This window comes from Cajanus cajan, chromosome 7 (genome assembly GCF_000230855.2).
Source record: "Cajanus cajan strain Asha chromosome 7, NIPB_CcT2T_4, whole genome shotgun sequence".
NCBI lineage: Eukaryota > Viridiplantae > Streptophyta > Magnoliopsida > Fabales > Fabaceae > Cajanus > Cajanus cajan.
The window spans coordinates 10,019,581-10,040,770 of NC_138523.1; the positions used below are offsets into that span (position 1 = coordinate 10,019,581).

The 21,190-nt window shown below is 33.9% G+C and overlaps 3 protein-coding genes across 4 annotated transcripts; 2 read left to right on the forward strand and 1 right to left on the reverse strand.

Moving 5' to 3' along the window:
- Positions 1 to 2,038: 2,038 nt before the first annotated feature.
- LOC109813587 (membrane magnesium transporter-like protein) lies at positions 2,039 to 10,489 on the reverse strand. Its single transcript, XM_020377791.3, has 4 exons — positions 10,274 to 10,489; positions 10,116 to 10,168; positions 9,938 to 10,038; positions 2,039 to 2,345 (listed from the first exon to the last, which is right to left on the reverse strand). The coding sequence occupies exons 1-4, from the start codon at positions 10,344 to 10,346 to the stop codon at positions 2,252 to 2,254; spliced, it is 321 nt and encodes a 106-aa protein (XP_020233380.1). The 5' UTR covers positions 10,347 to 10,489; the 3' UTR covers positions 2,039 to 2,251.
- Positions 5,027 to 8,101, forward strand: LOC145949745 (uncharacterized). Of its 2 annotated transcripts, XR_014428169.1 has the most exons (3): positions 5,027 to 6,325; positions 6,413 to 7,434; positions 7,521 to 8,101. XR_014428169.1 is itself a non-coding variant. In XM_083060603.1 (2 exons), exons 1-2 carry the CDS (start codon positions 5,335 to 5,337, stop codon positions 7,231 to 7,233), a joined length of 1,812 nt encoding a protein of 603 aa, XP_082916729.1. In that variant the 5' UTR covers positions 5,027 to 5,334; the 3' UTR covers positions 7,234 to 8,101. The 2 variants fall into 2 exon arrangements, 1 of the variants encoding a protein (XP_082916729.1); XM_083060603.1 differs by having other exon boundaries at positions 6,413 to 8,101.
- Positions 10,490 to 15,522: 5,033 nt separating the features above from the next.
- Positions 15,523 to 19,916, forward strand: LOC109813568 (cell division cycle protein 48 homolog). The gene is made up of 9 exons (XM_020377772.3): positions 15,523 to 15,680; positions 15,772 to 15,937; positions 16,052 to 16,280; positions 17,083 to 17,849; positions 17,935 to 18,156; positions 18,284 to 18,355; positions 18,442 to 18,723; positions 18,916 to 19,275; positions 19,371 to 19,916. Exons 1-9 carry the CDS (start codon positions 15,652 to 15,654, stop codon positions 19,671 to 19,673), a joined length of 2,430 nt encoding a protein of 809 aa, XP_020233361.1. The 5' UTR covers positions 15,523 to 15,651; the 3' UTR covers positions 19,674 to 19,916.
- Positions 19,917 to 21,190: the final 1,274 nt, after the last annotated feature.

Genomic DNA, 21,190 nt, shown 5'->3' on the forward strand with positions numbered 1-21,190 from the left:
TGCATAGAGAAGTTGATTTTAATGATATAAATTTTATTTTATTTTTCACTCTTAGCAGGGCTTATGGAGAAGTTTATCTAAATAGATTCAATTGTGATAAACTTTCTTTTTTGGTTAAGAACTCGAGAGCCTGTACATGACTAGTGCATAGTAAATTAGTAACAGTTCCTTTGGAGGTTCTGACATTTATAAGTATGATGTACAATTGGATGATTAGCGATTGTAAAATTGAAGAGATCATTTTGGGTGCTGCGTATAATGTGCATAGTCACTATACACCATTCTTCTAATTGTGCCTCATTATTCGCCCTCGTCATTGGTTTTATTCAGCTTCATGTCTATAGTCTATTGCCTATACAGCCTAAAAAAATTAATCATTTTCCTGTTCAGTCCTTTATTTGTCTAGCAATCCTATTTTGTCGTGTAGAGTTGATTAGGTAAATGTTTTCTAGCAAGAAAATTCCCCGAGTGATGGGGACACAAGAAAAAGGGTATGTTATAGAATCACAGTAAACTTGATATATTTTTTTCTTTTTTAAAAACTTACAGACCAAAGGTAAGAATTAAAAAGTATTGATTTTGGGGGAAAAATCACGAGTCATTTATTTATTTTTTAATCAAGAGTAATTTGTACATTTTTGTTGAGTTATGGCTTTTGGTTGATTTATAGCTGATTTTTTTTTTTTGCAATGTCAAATTAAATTTATTTTATACCAGTTTAAGTTATAAAATATATGCCAAGTAATGTTACATATTTATGATTTAGAGAGATTGTATTGGATTGATTTTTTTTTTTAAATATTGACATAAAAAATCCTGTGAATTTTGTTAAACAAAATGGTGGGAATGAAATGATTTTTTTATATATAAAAAAGAATTTTATAAACAAGATTTTTTATTTGAATTTTAATAAATTTATATCATTATTTATAAGAATTTTATGAAATTTCAAAAGATAATATGAATTATTAAAAAATTATATAATTAATGAAAAAATATAATATAAAGATGAGTGTTCAAATGACACTGATATAATTTTTATTAAGTATTACACTGTTTAATAATTTTATATTAAATGTAAATTTTGTAAATCTAACTAATGAATTATAACTTTATATCATTTTATATGTTTATATCAAATTTTATTAAAATTAAATAATTTAAAAATAATTAAAATGTTTATATTTTATTATATTTTAAAATATATATTATATCAATTTTATTTTATTTTATAAGAATGAAATATTAAATCATCTTGGATTAATATAAAATTTTGTATATATAATTTACGAATAAAGAACTTTCAATCTAACGGTTAAATTTATAAAATTCACATTTAATAATATAATATCTAATAAAAGTTAAATCAATATCGTTTGAATCATTCTCTAATATAAATATAGATTCAACTAAAGAAAAGTAAAATTGTTATAATTTATTTTTAATATTTAATAAATAATTAATTCTAGTTTCATGTCTTATTTATTAAGTAATATTTTTTTTTACATATAATCTTTGATACATTGACATCTTCTCAATCTTCGCATTCATATTCTTGAATTTAAATAAAAAGTTCAAAATATATTTATTAACGGTAACATCTATTGAAAACTCATCAGCATTCAATTAGAAATCCATGCATTGGCATTCTTTTAATTTATGCGATTTGAACAATAAGTTTAAATGTAGGAAATTTTTTAATACTAGGAAGACTTTTTAACTGAAAAAAATTAGTTAAATATTACAATATTTTAACATACTTTTTTTAATAAAAAAATTATCTCGATTAAAAACTACAAGACTTTTTTAATATAAAAAAAATCTTTTAAAATCCTAATTCAAAATTGACTTTTTTCTAGATACATATTATGACTAAAAAGATAATACGTTTTGCCACATGAATACAAGTATTGAACACATTATTTGCAACCTGAACAAGCTCGAGCAATTTTAAATAGACATCATTTGTCTTCATTTTAGACATTACGATTCTATAGTCCTGTAGTTAAGGATGGTCAAATTAAAGGCTACCTCGTCCTAAATATTAAGTGCGTCTAGGAATAAAATCCTGTAAAAATACGTGCCCAGTACAGAAATGTAAGGTACGAAGCTACAAGAGAAATCTGCAAAAACTCGTACATCAACCAACACTAATATCAAAATCAAATGCATAAATTATTCAATTTTCAAGGAAAGGATTTTCTTCCTCGTATAAGAAATGTAGTTACTTGGTCCAATTATATGAAAGTCCTCAATGCTTAAGCTTCACATCCAGTTCTACAGGAAAAACTTTGTATCGATGGTTGAAGATCATGAAGTCCAGGTTGGCAGGTAAAGAAACAATCCTGCATCCAAGGTAACAAACCAGGTGATTGTGGTCCAACTAATTCTATACAAGCATATAGCCAGTAAAATCAGACTTGCGAAGTTTCTATACCTCAAGTATGAACCAAATGCAACCAAGGATAGCAATTACTAAGTTTTGGAAAGAGAAATTTCCTTTGACAAGGGGCAAATATTTATTAGTATTTTAACGCTTTTTAACACCCTCTCTAATGCAATGTTTTAGCACCATACGCCATTTTCGACACTCATTTTATTTATCTCATATCAATAGAAACAACTAACAATAAATGATCCGTTAAAAACAAAATAGATGTAAAATGGGATCTAAAGTATTACTTGGTATATTTTAGGCAGCATGCTTTTACACAAAAACACCAATATATCAGGCATCATATCGTGTTTTAATGGAGGGTGCAACTACTACGTATATGACTGATTGAGCAGAAAACTTGTTCCAGTTCAGTAAATTGTTATCTAAATGAAATAAATCATATAAGTAGTGGACAAGGAGATCAGTGGTTGAACAGCCGAGCTTGAGCTTTCTGGTAATATTTATGTCATGCTGGGGAACAGCCAAACTTTCCATTTCATTTTTCTTTCTGATAGATAATGCCAATTTGAGCATATTTGTCAAATTCGGTTACTTAGCATCTAATCTACAGGACTGTGATTTGTGAATGAAGAATATAACATATGTAGTGGTCACATGGCAAATTAATGAACGTAGATGATAATTTGCTCTGTCTTTGGCACTGGAAGTTATTTAGAGGAGAGGAAAGGAAAGGGAGAAGGGATGGAAGGGGAGTTAATTACCCTTGTTTTGGTGTTTATGTTCGCAGAGGAGGGAAACTATGATAAGAAACCAAAAACAAAGGAAACTTTCATTGAAGGAAAAATTCGTTCTCCATTGCTGAAATAAAAAAGATATCAGTTGTGGGTAGGGGATTGATCAAGAAGAAAGAAGAAAACAAACAGAAAGGGAAATATACAGGCATTGCAAGTGAGGAACACTTCCCACTCCCTTTCCCTCAATAAAAATCTTCCAAACAAGCATATCTTCCTTCTCCTTTTCTTCCACCTCCTTAACTCCCATTCATACATATTATCAGTCAGTCCAGTTCATCCATTGCTACTTGAATCTCCAATCTAAATCATGAATCTGATAGGCTTATTACACAGCTTTATAAAAGAAAGGGAAAGAAAAGGGGCATAGGAGTAGAAACAACTGGCCTAATGGACCAAGGCCTGAAAGTGTATGAAAGAAAGAAGAAAAAGGTGGCCCCAGAAGGGTTAGGGAGAGAAGAGAGAGGGAGGGACTAACTGAATGGACATGTAGATAAGGAGGATAGGGAGAAAAGATGTGGGAATCATGTGCTGTGACAGGAAGAGAAAGAAGGTTTTTGAGTGGAGGGAGGCAAAGGAAAGAGGTAGGAATTCTGTTATTGGAAAAGTGGGGAGGCCAGTCTGATACAGGAGGGGTCCTATTCTTAGGAAGAGTTTTATTTCCTTTCTAGTTTATTTCTGTTGATCTGTTCATCTCGCAAGGGGCCTTGCTCCACTCCATAGTTATTTTTTTTCGTTTGTCTATATTTCCTGAGGTACGTTTGATTGACTATTGAGGATTCATCCTCTCTGAATAATTTTTCTTAATCCAGATGCCAATTAGGCAATTATCTCCTAGTTTCTTTAGTCCATGCTTGGGTCTTATGACAATTCTGTATGAAACCGTGACTTTTCTTGGTATAAATAATCCAGGTAGCATGACAATACAAATTGCTGATTCAAGAAATAAGCACACTGAATTCTGAATAAATGATAGAAAATTAGAGATAATAAAGTTTCCAGGCAAAATTTGAGTACAAGCAAGGTTTCTCCCTAATTAGGAGTTTCCTCCTTCAAAAAAATCAAAACACAAGAAATAACAATTTGACACCTTAATTGGCTTGTAAAATCTAAAACACAACCTATATATGACTATAACTATCATGCCATGACCTGTATCTGCTTAATCTGAAATTATTATGAAAATGATTGCCTACTAACCATAGTAGTCAATAGCGGCCGGAGCGGCCGCTATCGCGGCGCTCCGTAGCGGAGCGGCCTCACCCCGCAATGTGGCTGTTGTCGCGTGGCGGTTTTCTGTAGCGGCTGGAGCGGCCGCATCGGAGGCGGAGCGGAGCGGCCCTAAACGCGGAATCGCGGCGCGATTTCAGACTTACCCTTCATTAAGGGTAAGTCCGTCTTTTCAATGGGCTTGTTTTGCCCTAATCATCCCTTTCTCTCTCGCGATTTCAGACTTACCCCTCCTCTCGTCTCTCCCTCTCATTGTTTCTTCTTCTCTGGCGAACGCGTGCAGCTCCGACGAACTCCGGCTCCGAAGCACCTCCATCGCCGACGCGCCTCCAGCTCCGACGCACCTCCGACTCCGACGCGCCTCCAGGTCCGACGCAGGTCCGACGTGGCTGCAAGCTCCGACGCGCGTTTGTCTTCTATTCTCGTTCCTCCGACCTGCTTTTGTCTTCTATTCTCGTATTCTCCTATTCTCCCTGATTCTGTCTTTTATGCATGCAACATTTTTTTTTAATTATTTATTAAATTATTTCAATTGATTATTTTTTTATTTCTGGTTAAATTTAATTAAACAAATTGTATTTTTAAATTCTGATTAAATTTAATTCAACAAATTTTATTTTTAAATTCTGATTAAATTTAATTCAGTAAATTTAATTTTTGATTTCTAATTAAATTTAATTCAGAAAAATTTATTTATGATTTCTGATTAAATTTAATTCAACAAATTTTATTTTTAATTTCTGATTAAATTTAATTCAGCAAATTTTATTTTTAATTTCTGATTAAATTTAATTCAGAAAATTTTATTTTTAATTTCAGAAAATTCTATTTCTATTTCAGCAGCATATTTTTTTTAATTTCTGATTCTATTATATTTTTATTAGGCTGTCTTTGTCTTTGATAATCAGTTTAATCATGAGCCAACCAATCTCTGCTGGAACTGAAACTAATCCCAATTCTGGTCCCACTCCTAGAACAGAAATGTTTAAGCCCACTGGTGACAATATTGATGTCTTTTGGAAGTGGAACAGCTTAAAAGACAAAAATAATAGGAAGAGTGTCACGTGTGATTTTTGTCTGAAAACATCTACTGGTGGAATTACTAGAGCAAAAAGACATCAACTTGGAATAAAAGGCGATGTAGGTGCTTGTAGAAAAATTCCTGAGGATCTAAAATTGGAAATGAAGGCTGCCTATGAGAGTAAAAAAATTGCCTCAGAAGTATATATGGAGTGCGTAGATGAAAATGAAGAGGAGGATGACATCCAAGCCATTGCTAGAATTAAGAGACCTTCATCTACATCAAGTGAAGCCACTTCTGTTTCCAAGAAGAGGGGTATAAATGTCAAAGGTCCCCTTGATTTGCACTTTACTAGAAAGGCAGAAGAAAGTATCAAATTGAATAAGGGGTTGTGGCAAACAAGTTTAAATGATGCTTGTAACAAGGAAGCAAGAGCAAGGGTAATTCAATACATTGCTCGCTTTTTTTATCGGAATGGAATTGCATTTAATGTTGCTAGATCAAAGAGCTTCAAATTGATGGTTGAAGCTATTGGCACCTATGGTCCCCATTTAAAGCCACCAAGCTACCATGAATTAAGAGTGCCACTCCTTAAAAAAGAGTTGGAATACACCAAGGGCTTATTGAAGGGCCATGAAGAAGAGAGAGTAAAATATGGGTGCTCAATTATGTCTGATGGTTGGACAGATAGGAAAAGTAGAACTTTGATTAACTTTTTGGTTAATAGTTCAATGGGAACAATGTTTGTGAAGAGTGTGGATGCTTCTGAATATACCAAGACCGGTGAGAAGGTGTTTGAACTTTTAAATAGTTTTGTTGAGGAAATTGGAGAGAAAAATGTTGTTCAAGTAGTAACAGATAATGGAAGCAATTATGTTATGGCGGGTAAGAATCAATTATATTCTAATTTTATACTCATACGATTATAAGATATAAATTCTAATTTTAATTATTTTGTTATTGTGTTTTTAGGCAAAATTTTACAAACTGTGAGACCACATTTATTTTGGACTCCATGTGCTGCTCATTGTCTTGATTTGATGCTAGAAGATATTGGAAAGATCCCTAAAGTCAAAAGGGTAATACAAAGAGGCATCAAGCTCGTGGGTTACATTTATAATCATACCTTGACCCTAAACACCATGAGGAAGTATACAAATAAGGTTGAATTGGTGAGGCATGGAGTTACAAGATTTGCTACCACCTTCCTTACTTTGCAACGATTGCATAAGTTAAAGGCAAATCTTAGAAGGATGTTTACTTCCGACGAATGGTTGCAATCAAAAGGAGCCAAAGAACCTAAGGGGAAGAAAGCAACGGAGATTGTTCTTATGCCTACATTTTGGAGTGATGTTGTTTATGCTTTAAAGGCTATGGGGCCTATTGTACGTGTGTTGAGGTTGGTAGATAATGAAAAAAAACCGGCAATGGGTTACATTTATGAAGCAATGGAGAGGGCTAAGGAGGCAATTCAAAATTCTTTTAATCATAATGAAGAAAAATATAAGGATATATTTGCAATTGTTGATAGAAGATGGGATTGTCAACTCCATCATCCGTTGCATGCAGCAGGATATTATCTAAATCCTGAGTTTTATTACAAAAATTCAACAAGAATGGATGCTGATGATGAAGTGGTGGATGGCCTTTTCAAATGTATTGATAGGCTTTGTGAAAATAATGACATTGTAGACAATGTTCACAATCAATTGGCAATATATAAAAGGGCAGGAGGAAGATTTGGCATTCCTGCAGCAGTTAGAGCAAGGGTTAAAATGGCTCCTAGTAAGTGAGACTTTTCTTAAGCTTCAACTTCACTTACAAATTTTATAGTTATTTGATAATTTATTTATATAATAATATTTGCATTTATAGCTGAGTGGTGGAAGATGTATGGAGGACATACACCACATTTGCAAATTGTTGCCATTAAGGTACTAAGCTTGACGTGTAGCTCATCTGGTTGTGAGCGTAATTGGAGTACCTTTGAGCATGTAAGTTAATGAATTAGTGGATTTAAATTTGAGTTTACTATTGAAAATGGAAAATTAACTAACATCATGTTGTTAAATTATTATAGATTCACTCAAAGAAGAGAAGTAAGCTTGAGCACCAAAAGCTTCAAGACTTGGTTTTTATTAAATATAATCAAGCTCTTCAAGAACGCTTTGAGTGTCAAGATCCAATTGATCCAATTGCTTTGAATGAAGTTGATGATAACAATGAATGGATGTTGGGAGAAGAAAATGATGAGGATGAATTTGAAGATGACTTGGTGTTTGATGATGATGTTTTGACTTGGAGAGATGTTGCCCAAGCAAGTGGTGCCGGTGAACCTTTGAAATACACTAGGAGACAAACACAAGTGAACAAGACATCAACAATTGCATCTACATCCAAGAAAGATAAAGGAAAAAAAGTGATGGAAGTACTAGAAGACGAGGATGATGATGTAGAGGAAGAAGAAGAATATAATTCTAATGCTAGTGGGAGTGATGAATTTGAGGGAGAGGAAGACTTTAATCTTGATGAGGAAGAAGATTAAACTATAATGTTTAATTTTTTACTTACTTAGAGCTTTAACACTTTGTTTTGGAGACATTTTATATTATGTATTGTTTGAGTACTATGAACTTTTAATTATTAAAAATGTTTAATGCATGAATTTAGAGTTATTTTTTTGTTTTTTTTAGCTTTTATATATATATTATTAATTATTTAATATATATAAATTAATATTTAAATAGCGGTTATCCCGCTCCGCGTCATCCCGCTATCCCAGTTTTGGGGTCGGCCGCTCCGCGCCGCTATCCGGGATTGACTACTATGCTACTAACTAGGCCTTTCAAAATTGAATTAATTAATAATCTTCACATCAATAAATTATTTGTCTACCACGAGAGGGAAGAGGCAAAATTAAATAAGTACAGAAATGAAATACAGGAAGAAAAACAATGAAGTAATTCCAATTACTAATCTACTCTTGCATAAAAGTATTTGTCTATCTGTTACCAAACTCCAAACAAGCAAGGTGGTTAAAGATGATTTTGAATATTTTCTGCTTTTACCCTCAGGAGGAAGCAAATATTTTGCCAATCTTATTAACTTCCACACCTACCGTATTTCCACTTAAATGTAGCCCCTATTCTATCAAGTATGTGATACATACCTCAGTGGGGTTTGAATCAGTTAGTAACAGAAATAGCAGGTAGTAACTGTCATGATTAGACAGCTGTAGTTAGTTTGTCTGACAGCTGGACTGTCAGTTAGTGGTATATTGTTATTTGTAAGGGGACAAATGTATAACTACGAGAAGGAGGGTAGGTCTTTGGTTTCGGAGTGAAATTGGGCGGAAAAGCTTGGGTTACTCTTGGAGGAGTCTGTATCGACATTTCCTCATTTCTGTCCATTATCTCTCCATTACAGACGTTTCTGTCAATAAAATTCCCATTTCTTTCTTATATTCTGATCCAGTAGAATCAGTATGCTATGACTAAATGAAGGACCTATAAATATAATAGAACTGGTTCAAGGTAGACCAAGCTTTAGACGACAAGACAAGGACATAGTGAGATCAACTTATATAAGGTGGTACCATAATATACATTTTGGGCAAAACTGCAAAAGTATTTCTTCCAAATCCCACAATGAATCTTTCACTTTAGGCTCACAATTTGCAACTCATCCAAATTATAAATCCATCAACTCAAACATAAAACTCTTCCAAGATTAATTTCTAAAATTAAATATCCCAAAGTCATTCTCCACCCAATATCAATCAAAACAAAGCTAACAAGAACATCTAATTTACAGCCAAGTATATACAAAAAGACCAAGTAACCAATGCAGTGAGGCAACTAAACCATAACCTTTCTCAAAACAAGAACCCATTTGAGAATTAGTTTGCTGAACTCATATTAACCCTCCTTTCCAACAATCTTAATTTCTTAACCTTCTCTATTTCCATTCTTCTACTATTTCATCCCTCTCTGCCAACCAACAAAACTCAATCAAGGTATACCAAACACAAAAAGGGCAAAATTATCACTTAGCGTAAACAACTTATGTCAGGTATAATATAAGATTGCACACAAATCACTATGAACATGTTTAGATAAACTTCTCCAAAAACAATTCTAGAACAAGAACTAAAAAGGAAAACTGAAATAAATTTCTCCATAAACTAAAATCAGCTTATGCATAAATTAAAAATAAGATTTTAGAGAAGTTAATATGACAAAACTTCTACAAATTAACTTATGAATAAAATTTTTAGCTTATTCCATTTTTTTTTCCTGATTTTCTCTCATAGAAGTGTTTCGAGACAAGTTTACCAAATGTCTCATTCCAAAGTCAAAGGAAGCACGTCAGGTTCCATTGGATCAAGTTGCAAGCCCTCAAAAATTTTAGAATGACCACATGCTAAAATCAAATCAAACACAAACTTAAATCCACACCAGAAGGAACTTTTCAAAAAGCAAAACAAGGAGTGGTTACCTGTTCTCTTCAGAGTCAGGGTGGATGGACAAAAACTTCCCAGGCACAGTCAGCGCAGCCCACATGCAAAGCACTAACCCTAGAGTCACCTCAATCACCACCTGCAATTCCCAAAAACCTAAGATTCACAAGTTCCAATAACACAAACTAAACTCACCTACCCAAAATCAACACTCACATTCAAAGGAGGCCCTGAAAACTCTTCCTCCGTGATCTTCAACAAGCCCCTGTCTGCAACCAAAACCAAACCCTAATTTCAGATCAGCGTGCACCAAACCCTTCCAAATGCATGAAAAAAGAAAAGAAATAATGGGAACCCTAGAGAGGGATGCATACACTGGATGGTGGAATAAGCGGCGTGAAATAGAATGAGAAGACCGATGAATCCGACGACAAAACCTAAACCCATTGTTGACTGTTGTTGAGTTTGCGATCTACGTTAGTGATGATTGACGGAGACGAGACAACTACAGAAAGCTCGGAGATTTCGAGGTTGAGTGAATCATCGACCAACACCAATGCCACACCACTAATTACCAATTGCAAAATCATTTACCTTTGTAATCTTAAAATCGTTTTTTTTTTTTTTTTTCAATTCATAGATATAATTTTAAGCAATTTTTCAAGTCCTACAACCAATGACTTATAACTTCAAGATAAATAATTATTTTTATATATAAATAAAAATTGGTTAATGTAATTCAATATAATCAAGAGATAAAAATTTTGCACGAATGTGAAATACGATAAGTGCATAAAAAAAAGGATGATTTTTAAAATTGTTTAATCTAAAGAAAAGGATAATATTATCTCCATGAGGTGTTTTGATTTGATTTGATTTTTTACATTTTTTTATCATATTATAAATATTCAGTGTATATTAGTTGTATTAATTATTAATATTTGTACAAAAATGATTAATTAAATATTTTTAATAAAATTTCCTATTCTAATTGCTTTTTATTTGTTGCAAAAAATACATTTTTTATTTACTGTACTATTAAAATGTAAAATTATTTTAAGAGATCCAAGCGAAATTATAGTAAAATTTAAAATTATTTTTAAGAGATTTGAGCTCAATTATATTGAAATCAATTACATATTGGTTGAGAGGCATTCCACGAGTTATATATTATAAGTGAAATGTTATTGGAAATGTTCTGATAAGGTTTAGTGAGAATAATTTATGGTTCTCTATTTTTCATTTAATAAATAATTGTATGGTAAATAATAAAATAAAAATGATAAAAGTATATATTAAAAAAAAAGAAAATAAACTTTAACCGATTGTTATTTTGACACTAATTTCTCAAACTAGTAGAAATTTAGAAATAAATATGCTAATGACATAACATTTGCTAGAGGCAAATATTTGGCGATGATCTCTTCTCTTATTCCTTATGTCTATTTTTTTTCTTTTTTTCTTTTTTTCATATCCCTTCTTTATTTTTTCCTTTCTTTTTTCTCCTTATTTCATTTTTCATAGAAATCTATCATATCACAACTTAAACATCTTATTTATTGTTTCATGTTTGACAAACATGCATATTCCTTATGCTAATATGTGATCTATAAAATGAATTAAATAGCAACTTTCATGTATTTAAGTGTTTCATGTGATAAGATTAAAATAATGTAATAAATTATTACTATTTCAAGGAGTTTTCACACAAATTGCTATTCACATGTTACTTTGTATTGTCCAATAAGAGCATATTTGAATTTCACAACCTCAATACTCTTTAATTTAAGATTCATGAGGATTAATTAATGTAATAGGATTTAAAAGAGACAGAACCCACACAAAAAACAAAAAAAGATGAAAATATTGATAAGGACAAAAAAAGATAACAAAATAAAATAGAGAAAGAAAAAAAAAGATAAGATAGAGATGTTGACAATAATTAAAAAAAATAGTCATATAAAGACTAAATCATAAAAATTATGCCAATATAGAAATCAAAATGTAAAAATAATATAAGTATAAAGATTAAAATGTAAAATACAAGCACTTCAATGGTACATCAACATCATGTCAACACAACATAATTGCACCATTAACATTGAATGATATATGGTGACAATGACTAAAATGTAAAGATTTTATTCATGATTAAAATAAGTGGTAGTTATGTGTATGAACTATAACATAAACTTTGCACAAATATAAAGATCATGTGAGTAATTAAACCTTATGATTATAATTTCACAAAAATAAAGAAAAACATACTTCAGTTTACAACTAAAAGATGTTTTACAACAATATTTATTAGCATAGGACATATATATAATTAGTGTTATTTTCCTATTAGAATTTGAGTTTTACCTCTATGATAGGCATTAATAGAGATGTCAATCAGGTTATGTAAGATCAACTCGTATTACTCATGACAACTATTTTTTAGGCTAATCTTAACACTATATTAGGTCACTAAACCAAATAGATATAAATTAAAAAATACCCAAACAACTCAATTGTCTCCTCCCCAAATTCATTGACTTACGGATAACAAATTTTATTTTTGAGATATTTTTTAGACTTATATTTATGTGATTTTTTTTTCATGTTTATGAAACTTTTTTTATTTGTTTTAATTCTAATTACATTCAATTATTTTTTTTTTTATATAAGTAAATTTAATAAAATACGTTTCAAATACTAAATTAGTTAAAAAAAAGTATTAAAAAATATATTTCAAGATTGAAAATAATTATTATTTAAAAAATATTAAATCAATTCAAATTTATAAAACAAATGTCTAAAATGAATATTTTATGTAACGACCCGTCGTGGTCCCTACACTTAGTGAAATCATACTAAAAACTAGTAGACTAAGAAAAGATATTAAAACTAGATAACTCATACATACAGGTATATATAAAATAATAATAACTATGTTTCTATGTATAAAATATAACACTATATATGTACAGTCATCCCAAAATTAATATCGTCCTAGTGCCGGTCAAACACAGACAAACCAGTTACCCAAATGGTAACTCTAATACGAGGACAAAACTTCATGTCTCGCAACGGTCACAGCAACCAACTCCAACCTAACCCTGATCTGCTCTCATACTCAGTATGATCAGAGTCCATCCACATGAAAACATAAGGGTAAGCTAGAGTTCAAAAATCAACCATGTAAGCATACAAAGAAATGTCTATGCTACACCATTATCAAGTTACCAATCATATTTATAGAGCCACACCATACACTCTATCCAATACTACTCATGCATAAAAATGCAACTCAACAATCATGAAGTCAAACACCATACACTTTATTATAACAGAATTCATGCAATAATGGCAACATCATGACAGATATCAATCATCTAATGCGTCGTCACGCATTCACCTAAGAGATCTGTCAAACAATAGAGTAGTATAAGTGACATCCCAATCCTACCGAAACCACCCCAACTGTTTTCACGCCCAATGTGCCCGCTCGGTCACACCTAATCAAGATATAAATCCTCACTTGGGTTTACTCGGATGATGTCACTTACACACTTGGAAGTTAGGTTTCACCGTTAGGTATATCACAACTGAATATAGGCTTATTACAACCTTGACATACATTACCAAGTCACTTATGGAGTTTGTCCACCGACTATCCGCAAGGAACCACGCACCTTCCTCAATACTTGGTTAAGGGAATAACCCTCGACCTCATACCCCGTTCCAACACTAGCTAAGGACTTAGAGGAGACTCACCTAAACTAGTGGCCTAACCAAGCACCACTCTCACCCAAAACCAGTGACCTATCTAAGCACCACTCTCATTTATATTAGTGGCCTATCTGAGCACCACTCTCAAGAGACTCTATGTGAGCTCTTCCAATTTGAAAACATTTTTCCTCTCCTCAAGTCCTAGGCTAGACACTTGCCATAAGGCATGACATGCAATAATGCATCATACATCATACATGGTCAATCCACCATCATGATCAATATCATCCTCATATGAACATGTACACATGTCATATCATATTTAAACATTCATATATATTATTACCAAGCATACATATGAATCATACATCACCATACATCATATATCATACATACATGTTCCAACTTCAACCTTAAACATGCAAAAAAATCATAATTAATCAAAATCACCCATCACACTTACGCCCGACGCAGTCAGTTTGCGCCCGACCTAAAATCCAATCCGAGAGCTTTAAAGCTCATCCACGCCTGGCGCATTAAGATCGTGCTCGACGTCATTCAAACAGAGACTCACAGGAGTCTCCACGCCCGGTGCGTCAACCCTGCGCCCGACACCATCTAGACAAAGACCTCTAGAGGTCTCCACACCCGGCGCACCTACCTACGCCCGAAGCCATCTCAGAAAATGCCATACAGAACCACCATCTGATATCGTGCCCGACGTGGCTCTCCTCACGCCCGGCGTGACTCATCCAGAGGCGCCCATTTCCAATCGTGCCCGGCGCGACTAACCTCACGCCCGACATGATTAGGGAATGGCTACTTCTGATGAATGCACGCTCGACGCCAAGAACATGCACCCGGTGCAAATTCAAACAGCAGCCTCCAAAACTTTGAAAATTTTCATCAAAACCTGAAAATTAGCAAATCCAGCCACATGCAATCCATGAAACATAACACATAGGCTTCACACAACTCAAAAACAAACTCAGATTCAACACGCACCTATCCGATGCATCAAATCACTAAAAACCCCATTTTTTCCAAAACTCCGAAAAATGAGAAGTTCCCCCCATTCAACCATTGGTTCTCAAGATTCATGCACCAATTGAGTTCCTAATTTCACATGCAACCAATTAACCTACATTTTAGCTTCCCTCACTTGAAGATTGGCTCAGAACAACCAATAAGATGAAGAAGAAGAAGAATCTCCCTCAAAGCTCGTCCCGCGAACTTCAATCCTCCAAAAACAAGCTTCCTATCTTGAATTCCATGAAAAGACAGAAGGGATTAGTGATCTAGAGAAGAAGAAGAATCAAACAGAGAAATTTGGGAGAGAAATGAGCTCACAGACCCAGAGTCCTTATCTTTAAAACTTCTCTCTAGATTTTCTTTGAGAATGAGTTTATGAGACTCCCTTCCCTTAAATACTCTTCTCTCTAGCATCCACTAAACTTTGAAAACCACTTACTACGTTACATTTTAAAATACAAAAGATTAAAATAAATATTAAAAATAAAATAAAAGATTAAAAAAATAATTTAACTTTAGAGATATAAATTATAAATTAAGATTAAAATTAAAGCAAAGATAAATCAAGATGATGGTTAAAAAAAGAAGAAAATAATTATATTTTTAGCTTCTTTTTAAAAGAAATATCATATTTACAGCATTAAAGATGAATTTATGTTTAAATTTTCATAGTCATTTATATTTTAAACTTTCCCCCCTTATCATCCGATAAATCACACTATTTACACTATAAAATAAAGTCAGAGGCGAGTCGTATCTCATTATCTGAGAAGCATCTAAAATATTCTAGAACATACGAAATTCTGAAAATAATTAGAAAATATATAAACCCATAAAAAGAAAAACTTAATTTAAAAGCAAATAATAAAAAAAATAAAAAGATGCAGGTGTACAACTCGAAGAAGAAAAGGAGCTTACCCAATTACAAGTCTATAAATATCGAGTGACCTACCCTTCCAAACTTCAGATCCCGTTTTCCCATTCTCTTTCAACTCTCTTCAATTCCATGGCTAACCAACCACAATCCTCCGATGCGTAACCTTCTTCTTCCTTCTCAGATCTCCATTCCATTCTTTTTTTCTTTTTTCTTTCTCTTTTCTCACTCATTCCATTCTCAATCTTTCAGCAAAGGAACAAAGAGGGATTTCAGCACCGCGATCTTGGAGCGGAAGAAGGCGCCCAACCGACTCGTCGTCGACGAGGCCGTAAACGACGACAACTCCGTCGTCGCGCTTCACCCCGACACCATGGAGAAGCTCCAGCTCTTCCGCGGCGACACCATTCTGCTCAAGGTAAACCACTGGGCGCGCTCGATTTTGATTCTAACGGAACGGAGTTTCAGCTGCGGCGCTTCATCGTCGATTGTGGTTTTTTTTTTATTTATTTTTTTTGGTGTTTTATTTTAGGGGAAGAAAAGGAAGGACACGGTTTGTATTGCGCTTGCTGATGAGACGTGCGAGGAGCCGAAGATACGGATGAACAAGGTCGTCAGGAACAACCTTAGGGTTAGGCTCGGGGACGTTGTTTCCGTTCACCAATGTGCTGATGTTAAGTACGGGAAGCGTGTGCATATTCTTCCCGTGGATGATACCATTGAGGGTGTCACTGGGAACCTCTTTGATGCCTACTTAAAACGTGAGTCGGTTACTGTTTTTTCAAGGTTTTGTTTGTTGTGTAGGAGAATTGGGATTGGGTTGTCTTTGGATAAACTTTTTTTATAAGTATTTATGGGGGGATTGAATAATTTGAGTGCATAGGATGGTTTTAATGTAGGAGAGAGAGATGTTTGAGTCATTTTAGAAGGAGATTGTTGGGAGTGAACAGGTTTTAAAAAAATAATTGATGGCTTTAATAAGGTAAGATGGTTGTTTTCTTTTCCTATACAAGGCTTTAATTAATAATTGATGGTTCTCTATGCTTACTTCTTAGGTGAAGAAACTAGTTTTTTATTTTAGTTAAATCAGCTGGATATATATATTTGTCTTGCATTTTATTTTTGCTATGAAAATTAAGCCTGGAAACTGGTGAGTGGTATACCAAATATGCTTCGGCTGATCTATAAACACTAAGCATGTGTTTAGTAAGGAATTGTATGAGGGAGTAGTATTTTCTATTTTAAAGAGCTTTATGAGTGGAAACTGCCTAAACAAGTAATTATTTATTTAATATTAAGTGAATTTAATTACATATTAAGTTTTGTTTCTTTTATCAGCAAAAAGTTCTTTTATAAGTTTAAAATCAGATTACATCCAGGTATATGGCATACCGTTTAGAAGGTTACTGAGCAACAAGTAACTGGTAAAACAGTATCCTATGAGTCTACCTTGCTGTTACTTTATATTTACCTCAAGTTAATGAAAATATTATTTAACCACATTTACTCAAGATTTGTTTTACTTCAAATTACTTTATATTAAGTTTTGTTTTACTTTTGCAGCTTATTTCCTCGAGGCATATCGGCCAGTGAGGAAGGGGGATATGTTTCTTGTGAGAGGGGGGATGAGAAGTGTGGAGTTCAAGGTTATTGAAACTGATCCTGCTGAGTACTGTGTTGTTGCTCCAGACACTGAGATTTTCTGTGAGGGAGAGCCTGTTAAAAGGGAAGATGAGAATCGGTTAGATGAGGTTGGTTATGATGATGTTGGTGGAGTTAGGAAGCAGATGGCACAGATTCGGGAATTGGTAGAACTGCCGTTGAGGCATCCACAATTGTTCAAATCTATTGGTGTTAAGCCACCGAAAGGAATTCTGCTGTATGGACCCCCTGGTTCTGGTAAGACTTTAATTGCTCGGGCTGTAGCAAATGAAACTGGGGCTTTCTTTTTCTGCATTAACGGCCCTGAGATCATGTCAAAATTGGCCGGTGAGAGTGAGAGCAATCTGAGGAAGGCATTTGAGGAAGCTGAGAAGAATGCACCCTCTATTATCTTCATTGATGAGATAGATTCAATAGCTCCAAAGCGAGAGAAGACTAATGGAGAAGTTGAGAGGAGAATTGTTTCCCAGCTCTTGACCCTCATGGATGGCCTTAAGTCACGTGCACATGTAATTGTTATTGGAGCCACAAATCGTCCCAATAGCATTGATCCCGCACTTAGGAGGTTTGGAAGGTTTGACAGGGAGATAGATATTGGTGTTCCAGATGAAGTTGGGCGTCTTGAGGTTCTTCGTATTCATACAAAAAATATGAAGCTTTCTGAAGACGTAAGATTGAATACTTTCTTGTTAAGTTGTGGTTTGATATGAACGTTCTGAAATCTGAGAAGTTTGTCCATTGTGCAACTTGCAGGTTGATTTAGAAAGGATTGCTAAGGATACCCATGGATATGTTGGTGCTGATCTGGCTGCTTTGTGCACTGAAGCTGCACTTCAGTGCATTAGAGAAAAAATGGATGTCATTGACTTGGAAGATGAGTCCATTGATGCTGAGATACTGAACTCAATGGCAGTGTCAAATGAGCATTTCCAGACTGCTCTTGGAACAAGCAATCCTTCTGCTCTCCGAGAAACTGTAAGTATTTTAGCAGTTTCTTCCATCTTTCTGTCCTCTTGTTCCTCCTTCTCTTTGTTTGACACTCTTGTGTTTACAGTTTTCAAACTTTGATGTGTATGTAACTTTGATTTTACTAATGAAATAGGTTGTTGAAGTGCCCAATGTCAGCTGGGAAGATATTGGTGGTCTTGAAAATGTAAAGAGAGAACTCCAAGAGGTAAATTGAGCCCTTCTCATTGAATTTTATTTTTAGTTTTTTTCCCTATTGGCGTCTGAGTTTTGATTAATGTTTTATTTTCCCAGACGGTTCAATATCCAGTGGAACACCCTGAAAAGTTTGAGAAGTTTGGAATGTCTCCTTCAAAGGGGGTTCTTTTCTATGGTCCTCCTGGTTGTGGTAAAACCCTATTGGCAAAAGCTATTGCCAATGAATGTCAAGCGAATTTCATCAGTGTCAAAGGTCCCGAGCTACTGACAATGTGGTTTGGAGAAAGTGAGGCTAATGTGAGGGAAATTTTTGACAAAGCTCGTGGTTCTGCTCCATGCGTCCTATTCTTTGACGAACTTGATTCTATTGCTACTCAGGTTGGTTTGAACGGTACTGAATATGATTTGGACATCAGATAGAAGTGTTATTGGTTTCTAAGACATCTTTGAATTCGCTTAGATGAATTCGTTTAGATATATTACAATATAGCTAGCCAGAGTCCTTAAAACTATTATAATTGTCTTTTCATGTTTGCCGTTTTTAAAACTTGTGTGTGCTTTAACTCGCAGAGAGGCAGCAGTGTTGGAGATGCTGGTGGTGCTGCTGACAGAGTTTTGAATCAATTGCTTACTGAGATGGATGGGATGTCAGCAAAGAAAACTGTGTTCATCATTGGGGCCACTAATCGACCAGACATTATAGATCCTGCTCTTTTGCGACCAGGTCGTCTAGACCAGCTGATTTATATTCCCCTTCCCGATGAGGATTCACGTCATCAGATATTCAAAGCTTGCTTGAGAAAGTCCCCAGTCTCAAAAGATGTTGATCTTAGAGCTCTTGCCAAGTATACTCAAGGCTTCAGTGGTGCTGATATCACTGAAATCTGTCAGCGATCGTGCAAGTATGCTATAAGAGAGAACATTGAGAAGGTAAATTCAAGGGCTCCTTTTTTGTGTTATTCACTAGTCTGCCTTAACAACTAAGTTTTTAACTGGAAGTTAATCTATTTTCCCTAACATGGCAGGACATTGAGAGAGAAAGGAGGAGAAGAGATAACCCCGAGGCCATGGAAGAAGACGTTGAAGAGGATGATGTAGCTGAAATCAAAGCAGCTCATTTTGAAGAGTCAATGAAATATGCACGAAGGAGTGTTAGTGATGCTGACATTCGCAAGTACCAGGCATTTGCCCAAACGTTGCAGCAGTCAAGAGGGTTTGGATCTGAGTTTAGGTTTGCAGATACTAGCTCTGGTGCTGCTGGTGCTGCTGCTGCATCTGACCCTTTTGCAAGTGCAGCTGGAGCCGATGAAGATGATCTTTACAGTTAGGTCAACCAGTGCTTTTGCTTTCTTTTATATAAATTATAAACTCCATTACTCCTAGTTTATGTACTTCTCAATTTCTTTTGTATGAAGTCAGGCTTCCATTAGATTTATTATTGTTATTGCCATGTAAAAGGCATTTATTCACGTGGAAAGAATTATTTGGAGAGATTTAAAGGATGTGTCAAAGATCTTTAGATTTATTTAAATTTAAATTTATATTAATATTAATTTATGACTTTTAATTTATTGGAGTGACTTTTATGCCGTCAATAATTGAAGTGCATGTTTGAATCTGTGTCTATGATTCACGTTTTTCATTAAATTTATGTCTACAACATCAAATTCAAATTGATAATAGCTTTGAGTTAATTTACGTCTTATTGGATATGGCGCGGAAAGAAACATGTTTTATTGGAACATAATGCGGAAAGAAACATGGCCGAAGATGAAAATATATTTAAAATTAGGTCAGTTTAAGGAGTCTTATATCAATTATTCACACATTGCATGACACGTGTGAGGCAAATTTTGTAAACCAAATTTATAGAAATGGCAAGGCACAAGGTAACCAAGGCAAATTTGGGTGAATGTGTGATGGATGATGGATGATGGATGATGGTTGTGAGATGGTTTGTGGGATTATAATGGAGCATGGGAAGCTAAGAAAATTTAAAGATTCCTTTCATCCCAGGCCATGAAAGCTTACCTTGTTCTAAATGAATGGAGCCCAAAAAGAAAATTCACTTTCAAATCAGCCTACAATATGCTGCTTCATATAATAATAATATCTTCCACTGCCCACTTTGGATCAGTTTAGGCCTTTTTCGTTGGGCCGTCGGGTTCAAAATTGTTGATTCCGTCCTTCTGCTTCTGCATAATTCGTGATTAAACGGGTTATAAAAATTTAATTCCAGTTTACATCGAGTCCTGATAATTTCTTGAATTATTATTCTCAAATTAACAATAAGTAATCAATTTAAAATTATTTTGTCATTTTTCTATTAACTAACTGTGCGTTTAAAAGTCAAATAATATGCTCAAAACTTGCGATTACAATTTAAGGTGAATTACGCGTATGCAGTGGCGGACCTGACACCCCGAGTTATGGAGTAATTTATTTAAAAAATAGTCATTACTACTATATTTGTTTTTTGATAGTAATACAAAATAAAATCGGGTTCAAAAGTATAACATTTGTCATTAGGGGTGCAAAATATAAAAAATAAATATAATATTTACAAATGTACCAAGTTCAGGTGTTGCAAATGCCTATCCAGATTTGGCTGTAGGTTTGCCACTGCATGTACGGATGACAATTTTATCACAATATACTATGAGTATTTTCTCAATGAATATTACATATATTTACTTGCAAATTTCAGTGAGATAAATATACTATGGGTACTATAGTACGTAACTCACCATATATACATAGAACTGTACGTATCAATTATATATAATATACTGAAATGATAAGTTCTAGCGATTATTATAATATTGAAAATTAATTTATTTAAAAA